The sequence below is a fragment of the Balaenoptera ricei genome, chromosome 10 (genome assembly GCF_028023285.1).
Source record: "Balaenoptera ricei isolate mBalRic1 chromosome 10, mBalRic1.hap2, whole genome shotgun sequence".
NCBI classification, from domain to species: domain Eukaryota; kingdom Metazoa; phylum Chordata; class Mammalia; order Artiodactyla; family Balaenopteridae; genus Balaenoptera; species Balaenoptera ricei.
The window spans coordinates 36,426,853-36,448,602 of NC_082648.1; the positions used below are offsets into that span (position 1 = coordinate 36,426,853).

The following is a 21,750-nucleotide window of genomic DNA, read 5'->3' on the forward strand; positions in this document are numbered from 1 at the left end:
AAACACCAGGTTCCTCTAAAAAGGTGACTGTGTGAGGAGTAGGCCTGAAAAAATGGAGAAGTGACTGAATACTATTTATGAAGATCGGTCAAACTCCTACCTTCTCGTTGAGAGCAACACTGTCCAATAAAAACATAACGTGAACCACATGTAATTTTACATTGTCTCGTAGTGACATTAAGAAGTAAAAAGATAGAAGAATCCAAAATATCCAAATATCCAAATAGGATCATTTCCACCTGATAGCAATATAAACATTATTGATGATGTATTTTACATTCTTTTTTTCATACTAAGTCTATAGAATTCATTGTGCATTTCACACTTCTACCACATTTCAATGGGCTAGCCACATGTGACTAGTGGCTACCATATTGGACAGCAAAGCTCTAGAGAGGGTGAACTTGAGGGCACAGACACAGCAGCTGAGGGAAGTTAGGGAGTTGTACTAAAAAGGGAAGTTGTACTAAAAATAGGGGTATTCAGTAAAAGTCCCATACTGAATGATGAGACCCAAGCCCACTGGGCTCTCCCTCCATTTCCCTCTGGCTCCAAGCCAATTTTTATGGTTTCTCCCGTCCCCTAACTGACCATCAGAAGATGGGAGAATTCCTCTCTTGGAAAACTCTTCAGCCCAAGAAAAAAGGTCAAATGACAATGACTTCTGGGGCTTCTCCCCCAGTGACACAAGAAAGGGCTACTTAGAGATCCAATTATTCTATAATGAGGGTTGACTTATCTAACCCACACAGGACTTTCAGTTAGCATTTTAGTCTTAAATATGAACAAACAGCAAAGGATGAGCAGACACTTTAGGAAAGTCACTCACACAAAAGAGACCAAAAGAAGCAGAAGCAAAATAGAACTAAGATGAAATAGATATGTCAGGGAGCAGAAGAAACTTACAAGACTAAGATTAATACTCTCAAGGACATGGGGATTGCATCCATGAAACAAAAGCAAGCTGTTGAGAAGAAACATTAAGAAAACAATGTACATTTGGAGAGGAAATTAGGAGATAAGAGATCAAGTCCAGGAGGTTGGATATCCAGACAATACAAATTTTACAAAGATAGAAGAGAAAATTTAGCGTGAAGAAATTATCAAAGAAATCATGAACAAAACTTCTCAAGTCAAAGAATCTATGTCCCAATTGGAATGCATCCTAATTACCTAGGAAAATAGACGAATAAAAAAGCCGCACCAATGCACATGGTCCTGATATTCCACACCACCAGAATTAAGGTGGGGAGAAACAAAACTTCCACACCAGGAAGTGTCATATCCAAGCACGGGAAATCGGAAAATGAGCCAGAAAACAAGATTTTCAACATTCTAAAGGAAAGTAATCTAGTTTAGAATTTTATATGAGCCAAGCTATCAATCTAATGCACGAATAGAATAATGCTATTTTCAGAGAGAAAACAATTTCAAAAACCTGCCTCTCTTTCTCAGGAAAGTACTGACAGATATGTTCCCCACAATGGAGGAAATAAAAAGAGGAATTCATAGGATTTAGAACGCAGGGAATCAAATACATAAAAAAGGGTAAGTGCATGATGACAGCCATGTAACAGGCCTGAAAAGCAACACAGCCAAGTTACAGCAGGAGAGAAGAGGGCCACAGGAGCAACAGATGAGGAAAAATAAAGGAAAATTGAAACTGATACATTGAATAATGTGCTTCAAAATATTAAGACAAAATTTATAGCACTCACAAAAAGTTGGGGGACTGATCATTTTCAGTACACAGGGAAACAAGTAAACAAAACTGAAGAAACTTCACTTTAAAGAAACCCCAAAGTTACACACACACATCAAAGGAACTATAATCATAGTATACGTTGTGGCAATTGAATTAATAGTGCCTTTCCTCCTGCACACAAGAGAGCTCTCCTGGTTCAGACTTCCAAACTATCTCAAAATGCCTCGTCCCACCTTTCATTTGGATCTTGTTATTTTTTATTTGCTGTGTTCCCCACATTGTAGAATGTTCTTTCACTCAACTGTTACTTAGATTTCTTCTAGCTCCCCATATCCACTGCCACAGACCAGCTTACCCAGTTATGCTGGAATGCTTGTCCCAGCTCCCCAAACCGAAATTCTCTTCTATAAAGCATAACCTGGGTCTTTCGTCAAAATGAATTCCTCCATCTTCTGTGTTACCAAAGCTTTGTTCCTACTTCTAGCGCTGTCCCAGTCAGCCTGGCATCATTTACTTCAGTCTCCCTCCCCGGAGACACTGCTCAAACAGGAATGCCTGTTTCCACGCTATCATCTGGGCACCCCTGTCCCGACACCACAGGACCAAGTCTGTGCCTTTTTCTGAACGGGATACCACAATTTCTTTGGCACCTTGAGGTCAGTTTGTTAAAATGTCCCACGTGTTCCCATCATCTGTGATCACTGCCTCTGGCCACCTACCTTCTCTCAGCTCTTTTCCATACTGCTCTGATCTGCCTCTCTTCTGACTCACTGCTCCCCTAATTGCCAAAACTTGTCTCTAGTCCCCATCGGAACTACCTTTCCATTCTACACAAACTTCCCTATATCTTCCCGTTTCACCTCCTCAAACTGCCCCCTCCATCTTTCCTGGGGTCTTCTCTGTGCATACCTGTAGCATTGCATTTACCATTTAAAACTAAGATGACCTACGCATGCCTCTGTTTCATCCATATGACTTTAAAGCTTTAATGCAAAATCAGGGTCCTAATAATCCAAAACAAAGTAGCCCCTCAATAAACATTTACTGATTTGCACAAATGTAGCATCACACAACTAGGTATTCGTAATTACAGATTGCCCAAAGACACAACCAGTCTCTTCATTTGCTTTCTCTACTACAAATTTCGTTGTTTTTCCATCTCCCTCTGTATTCCTTTCAGTTATCCATCCATCAGTACAAACACATTTCCTTGTGGTCAGGGAAGGGAAATAAGAGAATGAGAGAATGTTGACACCCCAACACTAAAAGAGGGAGATGGGTGGCTGGGAAAGTGTGTTGAGGGGAAAGGACAAGAGGGCGGGTATTTCACTGGGAAACAGAGTCCCAGTTAGAGAACCCTTCTGTGATGGCGAGAAAGAGAACGAGGATGTGATAGGGAAGAAGCAGTGATGGAGAACGTTGAAAAGGGTAGAGATAAGGGAGGCTGTTAAGTATAAGAACCAAAGAATAAGTGGGGAGAAAAGCAGGGAGAGAAAAAAGACAGAAAACCTCTGTATGTCTGTGTGGTGTACATGCGTGGATTCCACAGGCAGCCAGACTCAAGAGTACCCCAAATCATACCAGCATGCAGAACTGAACTTTTGTCTCTTTCATTTAATACCAGTGTACCTTGACACATTTTTGTACAGTCTTGCCATGGTCCATATGGGTCCCATGTGAACAGATCGCTCTTCTCTTCCATGGGGATATTGAAGGAATAACGTACATCAGGGTTGTACAAATTACCCACACATAAAACCTCAATAAAAATACAAAGGAGCACACCATTAATTCATAAAAGATATATTCTTAAAAGATCATTTTTGTGTTTAATAATAAATGCAAAGCACTTAAGCATCATACTTTACTAACATGATTAAAACTGTCTTATTAACAACTACTGAGAATTTACCTGCAAAACAAGTTCTTCTTCCAGCCGATCAGTACTATTAATTCTTTCAATCGAGTTGTTTGAACCACTGTATTCAAAAATAGCTCCTTGTACGTTGATTTCCTTTTTGGACATACTTACAACAAAATTCCCATTCAAAAGAAAATTCCCTTGAGTGTCCGATAATGCTGTAAAAGGATAGTGCTCATGAAATAGCAAAACCAGTCAATGGTATAGAAACATTTTTAACTTTTACAATTCACATGCTTTTTTTGAAATTAGAGAATATAAACGTAAATTAATATGGAGGAAACAAACTTTATTTTACTGTAAAGTGGTATCTAAGCCATAAGCAGGGAAACTTCAGCACATCAGCCAAAGACATGAAAATAAATTCACCCTATAATTTTTCTTTCTGAGAAGATCATCTTCCACAAGGCGTGCAGCTCTGGGAGAGACACACAAGAAGCGGGAAAACAGAAAGAAGTCATGCACGGGCCTGCAGACAGATCAGCTAAATCAATCCTGGTCATCCATGGTGAGGAAAGAAAGGGCAGCCAGACTGCATTCCGTTAATGCTTATCTTGGAAAAAATGTACAAAGCTTCAACACTCTAGGGTCAATGTTCTAAAAGGCCATGCCTCTCCACTCTTCTCTCTGTAAACATCTGGATCTTCTTCATGGCAAGGCACTCATCACTGCTCACGCATACGTGAGTGACTGCTTTTCAGAATCCTCCTACCTCCCTCTCTGTTCTTACCCCTTCTTATTCTCTCTTTTTCCCCAGTGACAGGTATTAATATCAACCTATCAAATATGTATCCGTATGTCTATCTATATACTAATATTTACATATGTATATAATAGAGTATGTAACAGTATGTATTCACGATTTGTTACTTTTTAAATGCAAAAAATACATGGTGTCCACAGTGGTGTGGTAGTAAAAAGACCACAGAATTTGGTATTACAACAACTGGTTTAAATTCAAGTTGTTCCAATTAATTACTATGTGATCTTGGATAAACTACTTGCTTCCTAATTGAATAACAGGAATAATAAAACTTCTTACCTCACAGGCTTTCAATCGGAATCAAATTTGGAAAGTGTTTGTAAAAGTGTATAAACTATAAAAAAGCACTGTGCTTTTTTTTTAACTTTCAAGAGGATATATGATATTTTAAATTTTGCACTAATAAAAACTCCATATTAATAAAATATATTTTTTGTTGCTTTACTTCTCAGTGGAATAACTGTTTTGGAAAACATTTGTTTGGTCTTCCAGGGAACCCCACCCAAAGCATACAAATTACCTATGATTAAACTTACTAAATACTACACACCTCAAAGCAACCATGAAGGGATTACTGCCAAAGACATTTGGTGTTTCTGTGTCTGTATGGACTATTGTGATTGTCTTTATACATTACACTGAATTCAATGAAGAACCAATAAAGTTCCATATTTATCCTATAAAATGAAAATCTGGACATTATCAGAAGTGGATAGGCCTATTTAAGGGACTACCAGTTACATTAAAATTAAGGGAAATAAACAAAACTTTACTGAGAAAAATTGTATACATTTCATTATTTTTAGTTACCAAAGCAAATTTCATAAATATAAATATTTTACAAGTCCTTTCTAATGACTTCACATGTTTACTTTGCTCACTCCAATTTAGATTTTGATATTTCCATTAGTAGTTCTTTTACAAAGTATAGTGATACTTTATTGGTGAACATTTCCAATTTTTAAACTTGGGCAGAACCAAATATCTATATTTGGATCCTAAGAGCGACATATTAAGTTATCTACAATACGGTAGCATATATCTATGTATATGCAAAAGAAAAAGAATTGCAACTAAATGTAAAAAGTTAAAACATTTACATTTGATTTTCTTTGGGAAATTTTTTGCATTTTTTATAGAGGTGAAATTGACACAACATAGAATTAACCATTTTAAACTGCAGAATTTGATAGTACTTAGTACATTCACAATGTTGTATAACCACCACCTCTACTTAGTACTAAAACTTTTTCATCATCCCAAAAGGAAAACCTGCATCCATTCAGCAGTCATTCTCTTTACAATTGACTCTATAATGCCAAATATAATTCTTGAGATAAATTGTTCATCATATATTCAGATTCCAAGTTAGAAGCGTTGATTACTTGAGCCAATATTTCACATTTCATTAATGTGAAGCAGGTACTTTCTCATTATCAGCTTTGCATCACCAGTTTGGTGAATTATGAATTAGTCAATATTAAGGTATTTATCAGACACAAAGAAAAGGTTTGTAAAGCATTCTTTTCATCTCTGGGCCTAAGTGAAATTCTTTGACCCTAAAAGCTAATTTCCAAAAATAAACAACAACTGAAATTTATACTCTAGAATTAGCTAAAGGACAATACACTATGACTATACTCATTAACATCTAAAAATATGAAACCATAGTTCTCTTTCTGCCTTTCTGTAACATAAGAGCTTTGTAAAAGTTGTATTTAAAGACTTTTGCTACATGGTAAAGACATTTAAGAAAATTCTTTAAAACATTTAACCCCGAAGAGGTCTATAATTAATTTTAGATAAAGATAGAAGAGGATTTTATTCTAAATACACACACAACTTTAACTGAATATAACCTCTGGTTTTCTAAAACACCCTCATGGGAAAAAAAGTTTAATTTACTTTCCAGAATTTAGCTCAGGATTTTTAAAATAGGATATGGTGTGTAGCTCAAAAAGAAATCACGCATAGGGAGTCAGATGACTTAAGCTCAGTGTGAACTGAAATTGCATGTTTCTTCAAGGGGCTCTTCTTGCCTTCCAAGAATTTACAACACCCACAGACCTCCGTGAAATTGCACACGAACCACATACTGGCTGCTGTTTAACTAAAAATGTTTACCCAGGTAATTGTCATCTTCTGGTTTTCCAGAATAGCTGTGCTGAAGAATATCAATGTTTGTTGCTCCTGGGGGAATCTTTACAACGACATTATAACCTGCAATAGAAGTTTACACATGTTAACTTTCACAAAAAGCAGAACGGCCAGGAGGCTAGTACTGCTGAAAGAAAAATCTGAATAGCATAGCAGACTTAATTTCATTTTATCTTTGAAAGATGATATCATGCTTATTCTTTTTGAATCAATGCCTTATATAAATTACTAAGGATTAAGAAAAAGTGGTTGTTGTCTAGAAATACACAGCCTGGGATTCTTAAAGTGCATTTCTTAATTTCTCTTACTTCTAAAATTCTGAATATAGAATAAGAATGAAACTAGTATTTTAGCTCCTGAACTATTTAGTACACATATTCATTTTAAAATTTGACCAATACTTTTATATCTTATACTTCCTAATGGGGAAAAAAATTCTAAATGCTATTCACAAGTCCAGGAGATATAAAAATAGTTGGTCATTGCTATATGTGTACACAGACTCAGTGAACAGCAAAATAATGAAAGTTGAAGAGAAACATTTTTCTTAAGCTTTTAGGTTCTAGTGTAAGCAAGAATCCCTATAGCTAACCCCCAAATTTTACATTATTTTGTAAAGTCTACTAACAAATTATCAAGAGAAAAGTAAAAAGCTTACTCAAGAGAAATGAAAATATTTCTGTTTTATGAGACCAAATTCAGCAACACTGGCACTTCTCAAAAGATGAGGAAACACTATATCAAATATACATTAAACAAGAAGCAACGTTTTTCCTGCACTAAAACCACTCATGTCAGTTTTCCAAATACTCTCAGGTTTTAAGTCAACAATTAATTTTGCTCTAGTGATATTATTCTAAGTTTTTCCTTTCCCTTTTTAGGATTTTCCTCTTTTATTTAATACATAAACAAAAGGAGATAGAATTTTTCGTATGTACTGACTTGATAAATATAGAATGAACTTAAGAAAAGGAAGTTTTAAAAGAGCTTACGTTTGAAACCATGATATGAGATTACCTTGCATGTTTTTAGAGCAGCCTTATTTATTTATATCTCTTTAAGATATCACATTTAAAGTAAAAAATGGTCTGATGATTCTGTATACACCATATGCATATTGGGTGTAGGTTATAAGCCTACAAAAATAATTTTGACTCATGATTTTTTCACTATAAAATACCCCTACCAGCTCCACTATTTATGTCTTTGCTATTTTTTCAAGAAAGCATTCCTAGGCATTGCAAATGTGACAAAATGAAGGCTACCACCAGGGGGCAGTAATGTGACAAACGCTATTCAGACCCTACACCTGAGTTTAAGATCTTTTTCCGTTTGCAAACTGATTAATTCATAGTACAATTTTGTCAAGGTTAAATATATGATCCTAATTTGGCGCATGTGGTTTTACAAAGAAAAAAAAAGTTTTTCAGTGAATACAGACCAGACTTTGATAAATGTGTGCCATTGGTTATAAAAGGGGATCAAATATTTACGGCTCCCGTGAAATAATGAATCATAATAACTAGAAAAATAATGTCAAATTATCTAGTAACTCAGATTCATAAGCACGACCAGAGTATGAAATGTACTATGCTTCTCATATAGATAAAAATATAAATTGTGTTTTAAACTATACTGCTTTAATTGAAGCAATTCTTACTTAAACTACTTTCAAAAATAGGTGAATGCAATTTAAAGCTGAACAATAAAGCTGTAATAAAAAATACATTTTTACTTTGCAAGAAAAGTTTAAAAAGGCTGCTTTTTATTACCATAAAAAGAAAAAATGTTTTCTCAGAAAGTTTAACGGAAAATGTCTGACATATTGTATTCTCATAATAATTCTGAAGAAAAATGAAACCATGGCCAAACATCAATTATATCTGTAATCCAGATACTTCCCGAAAAATCAAATGTAACACTAATTCCAAATTAGCATTGAAGTTAATGGTTTCATCCTTCACCTTCAATCCGTTTCAATATATCATCAATATGAAACACAATAGATAGGCCAGGTCATGCACGAAAAAATGTGGTTCAAATGATTAAAAATAATTGAAAGCGAATTTCCTGGAAAAATTATAAATAAATACAATACAAATTACAGGAAGAGCAGTAAAAACATTGCTTTAACTGGGGGACTATTCACACACCATTGTCAAACTGCACTGCATTTACTCTAATAAATGCACCTAACAAATTTTTAAGGATCAGATTTGTCTTAAAGCAGGTAAATTCATTAATTCAATGATACATCTGGTATAAGATTTAATTAATCATTATGAACTAAGGTACAGAATAGACAAAACAATAACAAGCCATTACTATTATTCCTTCATTATATACTCCACTATTATACCCAAAGAGAAAATTAGAAAGAACTACACAGCTCACCATAATGGGCACTGTTGAAGGCGCCTGCCATTGTCCTGCATGAGGAGTTATCCCCACCACACACTCCACATCTGTCTCTCCTGGCCTTGGAGTTTAAAACGTGATCACAGCCAGCTTGCTTCAAAATACAATAATTACAATGAACATCATAAAAAGGACTAATGAAAAGCATGGTGCTTTAAAAACAAAGTTCTTTTCAAAAATATTCTTTCAGTTAATAGGAGATTCAATACAACAGGGTTTTTTCAGAATACTGATCTTGTTTGTACACCAGTATTTTCACACATCTGTTCACATGGTTGAAAAAGCAGTGTTTTTTAAAGGGTCATCCACATACTTCCTGCATCAAAATCACATGGCGTGGGATTTAAAAAGACAGATTCCCAGATTTTCTGAATTAAAATCCTTGGAGGTAAAAACCTAGGGATCCACATTGTAACAAACACCGACAGTGATTCAGACATCCGTCATTTGAAAATCACTCTTTAAATACACGTAATTCAAAAGGGACAAAAAGTAACCCATTACAATAACTCCAAAAAGATGTCTTTCATGATTCACTTTTTTCAGTCATGACCTTAGAACTCCGGGAATTAAATGAGCACGTTTGAAAGAAACAATTTACTTCTTTAAAATTAATACCTAGCATAATAAGCAGTGATTATGAAAAAGAATGAATAAATAAATAAAGGTGAAAGTATACATGGTTTGTTCTAGGGCTTTGAAAGAAAAAGTGAAGCCCTTCTCCACACAGATGGTGTCTTCTGCACACATTGCAGTAACGTTTAGTTCTTTGGAATATTCCTTTAAATTTAGTGATTAGGAAAGTAAGAAAAATTCATAAGCCTCATGACTTTTTATTCACAAGGCAAATAATTCCAAAATGAGAATTTCATCCAGATATTTTCTGAAAGTAACATGCATCTTTATGTTCAGATACTTGTCATATTTTTTCATGGTATCTGACTTCCTGCTGTTAATTTAGATAAAACAAGTTTTTCAGGCCACCAAGTACCCTTTTTCTAGTATTTAGTCTATTCCCAAAGTGTAATTTAAGTTTCTCTGAACATCTCATTAGCCGTTTAGGTGCAAGGCCTTTCTCACCTAGGTAACTGGTAATAGATGTTTGGTTATAGGGAGAAGAAATTGGTCCTATTAAGTTCCACTTAATGAAAGGAATGAGTTCACAAGATGACATTTGTATTCTTTAAACAGCATTCACTATCCTAGTTCTCAAACTCACCATCCATTTTTAAGATCACCATCTGCAATTTGCATGCTTTAATTCAGGGGCTCATCTGCTCTCACCTAGAATCCTGCTAAATGGCCTACCTAACTCCAATTTCCTAACAACCCAGTATATTCTGATGATTCTGACATGCAAATAGAATCACATCTCTTGCTTAACTCTAAATCCTTGGATTTCCAAGGACTTCAGGAAAAAATTTCATATAACAACCATCAGCTGGTACCTACCTCCAACCCTGGCCCCTTACTTCTTCACCTTTCTAAACCTACTTACCCTGATAATTAGCTCCAGACTCACACCCTCCAAGAGCATTCCCCAAATCCTTTACCCACTTCCCCACAGAACAAGACACTCCTCCTACATCGTCCCCATGCCACCTTGCAGATGAGCCCATAGCACTGCATTCTAATTGTGTGTGTGCCTATCTCCCCCACAAATCTGTGTCCACGTTGGCGGTAGGTGCTCTGTTCCATTCTTTCATCTTGGTGACTAGAACGGTATGTGACATCTAGCAGGTATTCGGTAAAAGTTTGCTGAATGTACGTAAGAAGTAAGAGAATGGAGAGAGGGAGGGAGGATATCACTGCTTCTAACACTGAGGGGAAAAATGTCACCACAGAAGGGTTACGCTCGAAGTAGCAAAAGGACTTTACAACCCTTGAGTCCTAATACGTTCTATCTTTTTAGGAAGCTGACCTCATCTTTCATCTTGATTTTAAGTGCCATAGGCAAAACAAAATCAGCAAACTCATCTTACTGCTTCGTGAGTCACTCCTAATGATGGAGAATGGCCTAGTAACAGCCTCCTAACCATGTTCCTATAGACAGCCCGGTAGCAACCAAGGATGCTGCACTGAATTCGCAAGAATGTATCTGAAGTCATAGAAGTAATATTTGGTTAGACTTACAGAAGGAAAATAGTACTCTGAAAGTCATTTTAAATGTAGTAAGTTTACTTACCCGACACAGACCTTGAACACAGATGTCATTTGTTTCAGTTCCACAAGGAGTACCGTCGGCAACCCTGTCCTTCAACTGGTAGAAGTTAGTGGTTCCAGCCACCCGACAATACAGTTTACAACGATCTTTCATGGCAACTGTAAGAAAAAGTCAAATTCTGGGTGTACGATAACACAGCTATGTGTTCCTATGTCTCAAAATTTTTTACATTAAAAAAAATATTCTAATTACTTACTCCCACTATACTTTGGAAGCCACCTCACATTAGGGGACAGACCATGGATGTTGAAATGTTTACCATCAAAATCAGAGCACTGCTTCTCACGAAAGTCCTGCTTGCCTTTTGGACATGAATCAGTGTTACATGATCGAAATTTCATCCTGCGGCCCACACAGTACTTTCCTCCGTTTCTTGGCCTAGTCAAATTCATTACATTGTAAAGCACATCAGTACAAGATTATTTCTGCCATTTACTTCTAAAACTCTTCCATTCCTTTCCAGGATCTGGAAAACCACTGATGTCCCACTAACACTTTTCGTTTTTAACAGAAGTATGTAACATGGTTGTGAAGCAATTCTGTGGCTAATGAACTGTAGAAAATACATTTTAACATGGACACTGTGGCCTGGAGGGCAGAAATGATGTCTTATTCACGACTAGATTAACTAACAAGGACCTAACTAATGATGGGGATTTGTTTTAAAACCTCAAAAAAGGGTTTCTTCATTTTGGAGGTGGGGGGACACATAGAGTGAGCCAAAGACGATCAGAAAGGAAGATGATAACATGTTAAATTTTAAAAGAAGTATATATGCCTCTTTGTTGTGTATATTCTACTTATCACTCAGTTCAAAGAGTTTCATGGTATCAATCTATAGCCATCTATCTCTATGTCAACTTATGCTGGAACGTAAAAACTCTTTTGTCAGTGTTTTTCTTTTAATATGAAGACTTTCAGCATAATTTAGCTTTTCAAAAATTCAAATAAACTAAGTCGGATTTTATTCAAAGTATGTCACATTTCTGCATTAAAAATTCTTTATATATATAACATATAACAACAGAAACATTATTTTAAAATTTTTATGGAATCCCTAAATTCTTTTAAATAGTTTGGTGAGCAGGACCTATGCTTCAGTACTTATTCAAACTAAAGACACTGAAGCATCTATAACATGAAAAGAAGAGAAAGAAAATATGACATGACATTATACCAAACAGTAAAAATATGGTAACAAAACTACATATTTTATCCGGGAAAGCCAAAACATAGTTGAAAGGGGCCAGGATCTTTCAATAGAAGCACAGTAAAAGTTAAAATGCCATTATATTACCATCATTATTGACAACTATTTCTCAAATTTACACCAAATCAGAAAAGAAAGAAAATGGCTTGGTCTTGATTCAAATTCTCAAGACTATTTTAATTTACTTTTTTGTTTAAGGTCTGAATCTACCAAGATATAAAGTAACATGGCTTAAAGTACTCCAGAAGTTTTCTGAATCTCAGAAACTTACAGACTGACCTCCAGTTTTAGAAGTGAATGAAATTGATGTTTACTTTCTGGTGCCTTGAGATAATCTTAATTTACAGTGACATAAAAAAGACATACTCGGGCCGATTACAGAGCCTGGTTGTGCTTTTGATTCCACCTCCACATGTTCTTGAACAAGAACTGTAAGGTCCCCATGGTCCCCAATCGCCATCTACAGGACGTGTGTCCATTTCTTTGTTTACACATAGTCCATGGTGGCAATGCTATAAAAATAAAACAAAAAGAAATGATTCATGCATTATCTAATTAGGACATTGCAGTAATAATAACAATAGCACAAAGATCAGTAGAAAAAAGGTACACAATTTTAAGCATAATGTTATCAATTCAGAAATGAGATTACATGTGACAGCACTTTGTGAATATTTCCTGAGTATCTACTGGGTAACTGTAAAATGATCGACAGAAGGCAAAAAAGAATAGGAAATTTACCTTGCCTATGAGATCTAGAGTCTCATTGGAGAGGGAAGACCTATACATATGGGGAAAACTTAAATAGTATAATGAAAAATATTTTTAAAAAAGAAGCAAACAAATATTTGTTAATATGGTATTTGTCCATGCTTCTATTTTTTATGCAAAGATATCTATCACTCTCCCATGCCTTAAGCTAACTTTCTGCTCTATCTCGTTCAAAGTCTCAAAGATCACTTCATCCCTTGCTTTCATCAAGAAAGTGGAAATGTACAAAAGAACCTGCCCAAGATCTCCCACCATCCCTTGTACCCACACTTTGTGCCCTCCATTGGAACAAATCATTCAACATGAGAAAGCCATTATAAAAGTGAACAAAAACAAACTCTCAGAATAGAATATACTACGTGCATGTAAATTTTGTGGGCATCTTCCAGAAACATTTAAAGATTCCTTGTATGTTCCTTATTTATTTATGTATTTCTGAGACATCAAAGCATGAAAAAGAATGTCATACTATTCACCATGTAGTAAAATTAACTCATCATCAGATGGGTTCAGCATGTCTTCATGCAAATAGATTTACTACCAAAAGCATTTAACAGACATCTCACATGTAAGATAGTCACAAGATAAAGGAACTAGAGGAGAGTGTTAAGGCCAAATTATAGGATATTTGTTTAAATTTTCCTTTAATAACAGGTCCATTTAATACTGAAAATGGCTAATGCATAGGGGCTCACTATTTTTAATTGATTTTTTTAAAAAGGGAATTTATACCTATCATGATCCACATTTTATCCCAAATGCCATCTCTACCTTTAAGCTACATGGGCTTTATAGTAGGTTTCAGTATCTCATCATATTTACCTGAATTCCAGCAAACCCATGCCCTCCATACCATATCACCGGGGGAATATTTAAGTGGCTAATAAGTAAATGAAAAGATGCTCAAAATTGATAATAATCAGGATAAGGCAAGTTAAAATCACAATGAAATTCTATTTTGCACCCATCTAGAATGGCTAAAATTTTTTTAAGGCTAACATCAAAAATTGGCAAGGAATGCAAAGCGACTCAAACTTTCATGTTTACATTGCTTGGTAAGTCTAAAATGGTTCACATATTCTGGAAAATTGTTTGGTACTTTCTTATGAAGTTAAACACACACCTACCTTATGACCCAGAAATTCTACTCTAGGTATTTGCTCAAGAGAAATGCAAACCTATGTCCACAAGAAGACTTATACAAGGATGCTCACAGCAGCTTTATTCATAAAAGCTGAAAACTGGTAATGACCCAAATATCCATTAACAGGAAAATGGCAAACAAACTATGGTGCAACTGAATTACACTGCAACATAAAGGAACGAAGTACTGATGCACACAAAAATTTGAATGAAACTCCAAAACATTATGTTGAAAAAAAGCAGCTTGACCCACTCGCTCCTTGCCAAGACAGAGTATACTGTATAGTTTCATTTACTTAAAATCAAGAACACACAGGAGATGGGGCAAAGATGGTAGACCCTGAGCTCACCTCCTTCCATGGGCACACAAAAATTGCAACTATTTACAGAGCAACTATCAATGAGAATGACCTGAAGACTAGCAGAAAAGATCTATAACTACAGATATAAAGAAGGAACCACAACGAGATGGGTAGGAGAGAACATAGTACAGTTAAGACCCACACCCCTGGGCAGGCAACCCACAATCAAGAGGATAATTACAATTGCAGAGGTTCTCTCCAAGGACCCAGAGGTCCAAAACCCACATCAGGCTCCCCGGACTGGGAGTCCTGCATTGGGCAGACGAGCCCCACAATGTCTGGCTTTGAAGGCCAGCAAGGCTTACTTGCAGGAGAGTTAGAGGGCTGTAGGAAACAGAGACTCCACTCTTAAAAGGCACACAAAAAATCTCATATGCTCCAAGACCCAGGGAAGAAGCAGGAATTTGAAAGAAGCCTGGTTCAGACCCACTTGCTGACCTTGGAGAGCCTCCCAGAGAGGGAGAAAGCAACTGGGACTCAACCTGGAAACACAGACTCTGGCAGGAGACATTTTAGGGAGCTCATCCTACCACAAGGACACTGGTACTGGCAAGCACCATTTTTAATCCTCCTGCTAGCTTATTAGCATCAGGACCTGGCCCCACTCACCAGGCTGCTGGCACCAGTCCTGGAACGCCCAGCCCCTAGATCCCCAGAGACTTGCAGCCAGCCACCAGACAGAGCTCCACCCACCAGGGGGCGGGAATCAGCCTTGGAACCCCCTGGGCCCTGGCCCCGCCACCGGCTGGCCTACATGGATTCTGGGACGAACAGGGCCCTGCAGCCATGGACCTGGACCAGATTCAGCACATCAGTGGACCAGCACTAGCCCTGGAACGTCCTGGGCCTTAGCCCACCTACCAGCAAACTGACCAGCTCTAGGACCCCCAGGCCCCACAGTTAGAGACCCCAGAACCCAGCTCCACCCACCATGGGCCACCACTAGCCCTGGGACCAGATTCACCCACTAATGGGCAGGTACCAGTGCCTGGACTCCCTGGACCCCACGGACACCATCCCTGGGAAGCACCATGGCCCCACAGCTGTCCTGGGATCCAGGCCCACCCACCAGTGAGCTAGCACCAGGAACAAGCCTCTCCTAACCATGCAGCTAGCCGCACCAGGACCCAGCCATACCCACAAGTGGCCAGCAGCCTCCACACAAGGCAGAACCTGGCAACCAACAAGACCAAGAAGACTGAAATCATATCAAGCATCTTTTCCAACCACAATCCTATGAGACCTGAAATCAACTACAAGAAAAATATTGCAAAATACACAAACATGTGGAGGCTAAACAACATGCTGCTAGACAACCAATGGGTCACTGAAGAAATAAAAAATACCTAGAGACAAATGAAAATAAAAACACAACAATCCAAAATCTATGGAACGTAGCAAATGCAGTTCTAAGGGGAACGTTTGTAGCGACAAAGGCCTACCTCAGGAAACAAGGAAAATCTCAAGTAAACAACTTAACCTTATACCTAAAGGAACTAGGGTAAAAAGAACAAACAAAACTCAATGTTAATAGAAGGAAAGAAATCATAAAGGCCAGAGAAGAAATTAATAAAATAGTTACAAAAAAAATAATAGAAAAGATCAATGAAACTAACAGCTGGTTCTTTGAAAAGATAAACAAAATTGATTTATTCACACCCATTAAGAAAAAAAAGAGAAAGGGCTAAAATCAATAAAATCAGAAATGAAAAAGGAGAAGTTACAACTGACACCACAGAAACACAAGGGATCCTAAGAAATTACTATAAATGATTATATGCCAATAAAATGGACAACCTAGAAGAAATGGACAAATTCCTAGAAATATACAATCTCTCAAGACTAAATCCCAGGAAGAAAAAGAAAATATAAAAACACCAGTTCATGAAGTTCACTAGTAATGAAATTGAATCAGTAATTTAAAAAATTCCCAACTAATGAAAGTCCAGGGCCAGAGGGCTTCACAAATGAATTCTACCAAACATTTAGAGAAGAGTTAACACTTAGTCTTCTCACACTATTCCAAAAAATTACAGAGGAAGGAATGCTTCCGAATTCATTCTACAAGGCCAGCATCACACTGATACCAAAACCAGACAAAGATATCACAAAAAAAGAATTACAGACCAGTATCACTGATGAACACAGATGCAAAAATCTGCAACAAAATATTAGCAAACTGAATTCAACAATACATTAAAAGGATCATACACCATGATCAAGTGGGATTTATCCCAAGGATTCAATCATTCAATATCCGCAAATCAATCAATGTAATATACCACATTTCATTATCTTGGTGAATCCTATCACTTGACATCATGTTGGCAGATTTAGATACGTTCATGACTGATGCTAGAATGGCAAAGATGTAGTATGGTAGGCAGTTTATCTTGCAGTACAATGTATTTTAAACATTAACACCAATAAAGATCTGAAGAAGCCACTTAAAACTTTCAATTATACTTATCTGAATTTTTAGGATAAAACGTATACAATGGTAACATCCTTGAATTTGGGGGATTTGCTGTAATATCTATGGCTAGACTCATTTTTATTAACAAGATTATAATATGCTTAGATAACTAAATATCCATGTTATTATGTAACTATAATATCCATCTGCTAGGTCTTGAGAAAAAGGGTAAAATTAAAATTTTAATTCACTGGACAACATACTACATCAAACAAATATGGCAAAAACATTAATTCAACTAGCAGAACAATAGTTGACAGCGAAAAGGAAGAATGCTGAAACGCAGAGCAATCGCATCCTTGGATAATCTCTTGATACAAGACTCACCCTTCGAGAAAACCTACCATCCCAGGACCACAGTTTGTTCCATCTGCCAGTGGCATGTGTTGAGTGCGACAGCCCTTGTGAACCCCTTCTGCACTCGTGCACCAGAGACGCCTGCATTGTTTCTGCAGAGTAAGAAAAGGCAGGCAAGCAAGAGTGAAAATAACGCTGTAAACACGGAATCAATTCAGTATCATGCATTGGTTTATAAGCTGATCCTAGGTACTTCCTGGTTTCATGGTCAGAGCGGGAAATAATCAGTAAAAAAATCTTTGCTAGGTCAGTCCTAGTCATCGATTTTCCTCTAAACACATAAAATGGCAACATTTCATGTTTTAAGACTTTTGGATTATCATCAAACACTGAACAATGGAAGAGATGTCTTGGAGTAGAAGTATTCAAAATTATGTGAGACATTTTTCTCTCTTTGCAAGACATTTTTCTAAAGGACTTTTTGTTGTTAAATGTTATTCACAAGGAGTTTCCAAAAGTCCCTTTTGATCCAACAGTGGAATGTATGAATAATGTGCACAGAAATATTGTATAATGTATACTGGTTTCCTATTTTGTGAATATAATGCATACTTTCAACTTTTGAACAAAGAGTTCTGAAGTTTTCACAAGATAGGAAAATTCACAGAGGCTCACAGGAGCTATACCCAAGATAATCTCTTTCTGTTTCTGAATTTAAATTCAAAGTTTATTCAGTACCTAAGTCAGGCAGGAAAGAAATGTATCTTTTATAACAAAAAATTAAGGTAAATCTTCCCCCCTCCAAAGTAGATGTTTAAAAGCTTATAAAATTTGTGATTATAAACTTAAGATTTTAGGAATAATATTCACTGTACGGAACATGCTTTGTATGTCCCTGTGGTCACTGTTAAGTAACTTTCATTCATTCATTTATTCATACATTCCTTCATTCATTCACACATTCATTTATTCATTCATTCAACATGCAGTAAGCATTTATTTTCTGGTGCCTATTATGTGGCAGACCCTGAACTGCACCCTGGGGATATTTAAATGAATAAATAAGGCTGGATTCCTGGTCCAATGATCCTCACTATCGAGTAGTATAGTAAGCAATTTAGCAAAGTTTTATACAGGAATGAAGAAAATGGAATGAGTATTCTGCTTGGAAAAGTAAGGCATGGATTCACCAAAGTAGTGACATTTATTCAAACTAAATCCTAAATTTAATTTACCCTCAAAATAAGGTAAAATCTTGGTTATAGATTCAGTAAAAATGTTAACTCAGCTATTTCGGTGGAAATTTAAAGCATCTAACCTGTGAAAAATCCTCAAAATAAATTATAGAGTAATGGTTTAATGAAAACTAAACAACAAGACCCAAATTTCATTCCTTTGGATTCAAATCTGTATAAATTAAAATGTAGTCGCTGAGATTCCTGGGGCCTTTAATACAATTCATTATCAAAACACTTATATTTTCTTCTCCCACCCGCAAAACAACATCATTTGAAAATAACTATTTGAATGCTTTTAATTTTCAGTAACCTGTGACTCTGTTTTCTGACTGGGGATACTTTTTTAAACCTCTTCCTGACAAATACTAAATTTTTCTAATACTTAAAAATTTTTAAGATATATTCAGCACACTGCCTGTCCAAGAGAATAAATGTACATTTTGAAATGTAGTCAAACTACAACTTTATGGTAGTTTTCAAACAAAAGGACATAATTTTTCTTACCAGATAGGGACACACTTGTGATCCAGGACCAAACATAAGTTCACATTGCTTGTTTACATCATACACTGATCCAGGAAGTTGTGAAGACAGATCGTATATTCTTCCATTTGGTTTGTCAAGGAGGCATTCCCCATGACCAGTACTGTAACAATGACAGAAAACAAAGTATTGTGAATACATATGGATGCATTTCAGTATAAGATTCTTTATCACATTTTCTATAGCTCTGCACTTTCAAAGAGACTATCAGTATTTTTTCATAATTTAAAAACCAACTCACATGGAAGTCAGTATGAAAACCTCAGTTTATAAAGGACATTTTATGTGTTTGTTCTCATTTGATCCCCACAACTGCCTTAAAGGTAAACATTTTTAAAAAAGAATAACAAATAAACAAAAATTCATCACAATATCATGTTTGAAACATACATTCCTATTTTGATCACACTACACTTTTGGTCTGCTTTGCTATCCAATAGCAATGCCCTATATCTAATGTCCAAATTGTCAAAATGTAAAAAGTAAAGTTTTCAGATCATCTGAGAAAGTACATTGATAGCTCTAAGTGACAACAAAACAAAGGAATTTCCAAAAGTGTTATGTGGTCTCCATCTCAAAGAGGTTTTTTAGGAAAAGAATGTAAAGCAGAGTCAATAATGTCAGCTTTGGGAGTTTGCATTTGGGTCTCATCACTTCCCAGAATGCATGGTGTGAACAAGTTATTTAGCCTCCCTGAGCCTAAGTCTCCTTATCTGTAAATTGAGAATGGTAGTGTCTACCTTGCAGATTGCTATTAAAATATATGATATAACATCTTTAAGGAGTTAGAAAAGTGGTAGATAGTGGTGAAAATGTGTATTTGTTATTCCTAGTTTGTCACACGATAGATAGTCTGCAGAAAACTTTGTGAAAATGTTCAGCCATTCTAATTGGGTTAAAAGCAGCAATTTATTCAATTGAAATAATTAGAAGAAATATCTTGGGGGGGATTTTTTACAGCTAGAGGGCATATTAAATTTTGTCCCAAAAATGAACATGTAATTTTTAAAATACCCATTGGCTAGAATCATATTACCCCCTTCCAAAAATAAGCACACCCACTAGTATTTTTAATCAATACCTCAGTCAGCAATTGAACAAAGCTATATGCCATCATGTATAGATCAGCAACTGTGTATTGTGCTTTCAAATCAAGTTCCCATATGAGGATAAATAATCACTGCTGATTTTAATTAAGGGATATATTTATACACATATATTCCAAAACATGGTTTCATTTATTCCTGTAGTTCTCGTAAAGATAGGTAACTAAAACTGCACAAATTGGTGATTAGAATATGTAGTAGAAAAAAATCAAACAGTATTGTGTTTATAAGAGCTTGGCCTTGCCTTTTGAACAAGTTTCAGTAAGTAGGATAGAAACACCATTTGGATAAGAAGTTGGGAAGCAGAGAAACCTGGTAGGAGTTGAAGAGGCAAGGCAAGAACAATCTGGATCTGCCTCCTGTCTTCAGAGCTGGGAAGAGCCTCCAAAGAACAGGTAAACCTAGAGATTCCATATCCCTTCAGAGAACTATTTGTAATATTCATAGTTTGAATTTAGCTATTCTCTGCCCTTCAAGGGCACCTCAAACTTGAGCTAAACTCCTCTTAAACTATTACCTAGTAGCTTCTGAAAAAATTCAAACACACACAAGGAAGCTTTGATTCCCATGAAGTCTCCCCCTAAAAGAAGTTTTTCCCATAACAGAGAGCCCAAATAATAAAAAAAAAAAATGATAGTTAGATCTGAACTGCCCCCCCGCACGCCAAAAATATTAGTTAAGAATGAAATAATAAAATTCTTTTCTTGTTTTTAAACATCCATTTGTACAGTGAAAGTAAGCTTAAACAATCAAAAACTCAACAGAGATTGAACCACTCTAAAAGAACATACAAGTTTCAAATTTCATAATCTAATAAATGTTCAATTATTTAACTAAAGTAACACAAAATCACTTACTCTAGGAATTCAGTGATATATTTCTGACTACATTTTGACCAGGTCCAAGGACTTGTGTGGTAATTTAAAGTTGGAGCCATTACATGATATTGATGTTTAATTCCAGTTTCCTTACATTTAAAACTATCATCGTGTGGAACATTAAATCTAAAAATAAAAATAAACACTTAAAAAAGAATACTAAAATATGTATACAACATTAGAAACAGATCTCTTATATTTAAAGTATAATCTAAAATGCAGATAAATCTGATTACATCAGGATTTGTACTCTTGACCTCTCCATAAAGTATTGTAATGCTAGGGTTACCTTCATGTTTAGAAGCACATGATGTCTGAGAAACAGTAGATTATAACTTTGATCAGTAGCACAGTCTGTGATTTGGTATTTGAATTTAAACAATCAAAATATTTGGATTCTGGCTCACTTCATCACAATATGGACTTAGCATTAACATAAAAACAACTGTAGTTTCCAACACACATACCCTAGGAGATGTGTGTGGAAAGATTAGGTGAAGGCTCTACCACACTAAATTCCAGACCATTGACTATCACT

The 21,750-nt window shown here is 36.0% G+C and overlaps 1 protein-coding gene across 7 annotated transcripts in view; it reads right to left on the bottom strand.

Moving 5' to 3' along the window:
* Window positions 1–21,750, bottom strand: part of ADAMTS20 (ADAM metallopeptidase with thrombospondin type 1 motif 20) — a 297,000-nt gene that overhangs the window by 84,584 nt on the left and 190,666 nt on the right. For all 7 annotated transcript variants that reach the window (XM_059935677.1, XM_059935681.1, XM_059935680.1 and 4 more), the window contains 10 exons: window positions 21,192–21,338; window positions 19,190–19,331; window positions 17,495–17,599; window positions 12,765–12,910; window positions 11,385–11,566; window positions 11,150–11,286; window positions 8,941–9,058; window positions 6,514–6,609; window positions 3,618–3,784; window positions 3,335–3,464 (listed from right to left, as the gene is read on the bottom strand). In XM_059935677.1, the coding sequence (XP_059791660.1) occupies window positions 3,335–3,464; window positions 3,618–3,784; window positions 6,514–6,609; window positions 8,941–9,058; window positions 11,150–11,286; window positions 11,385–11,566; window positions 12,765–12,910; window positions 17,495–17,599; window positions 19,190–19,331; window positions 21,192–21,338 (1,370 nt within the window). The remainder of the gene's footprint in view (window positions 1–3,334; window positions 3,465–3,617; window positions 3,785–6,513; window positions 6,610–8,940; window positions 9,059–11,149; window positions 11,287–11,384; window positions 11,567–12,764; window positions 12,911–17,494; window positions 17,600–19,189; window positions 19,332–21,191; window positions 21,339–21,750) is intronic.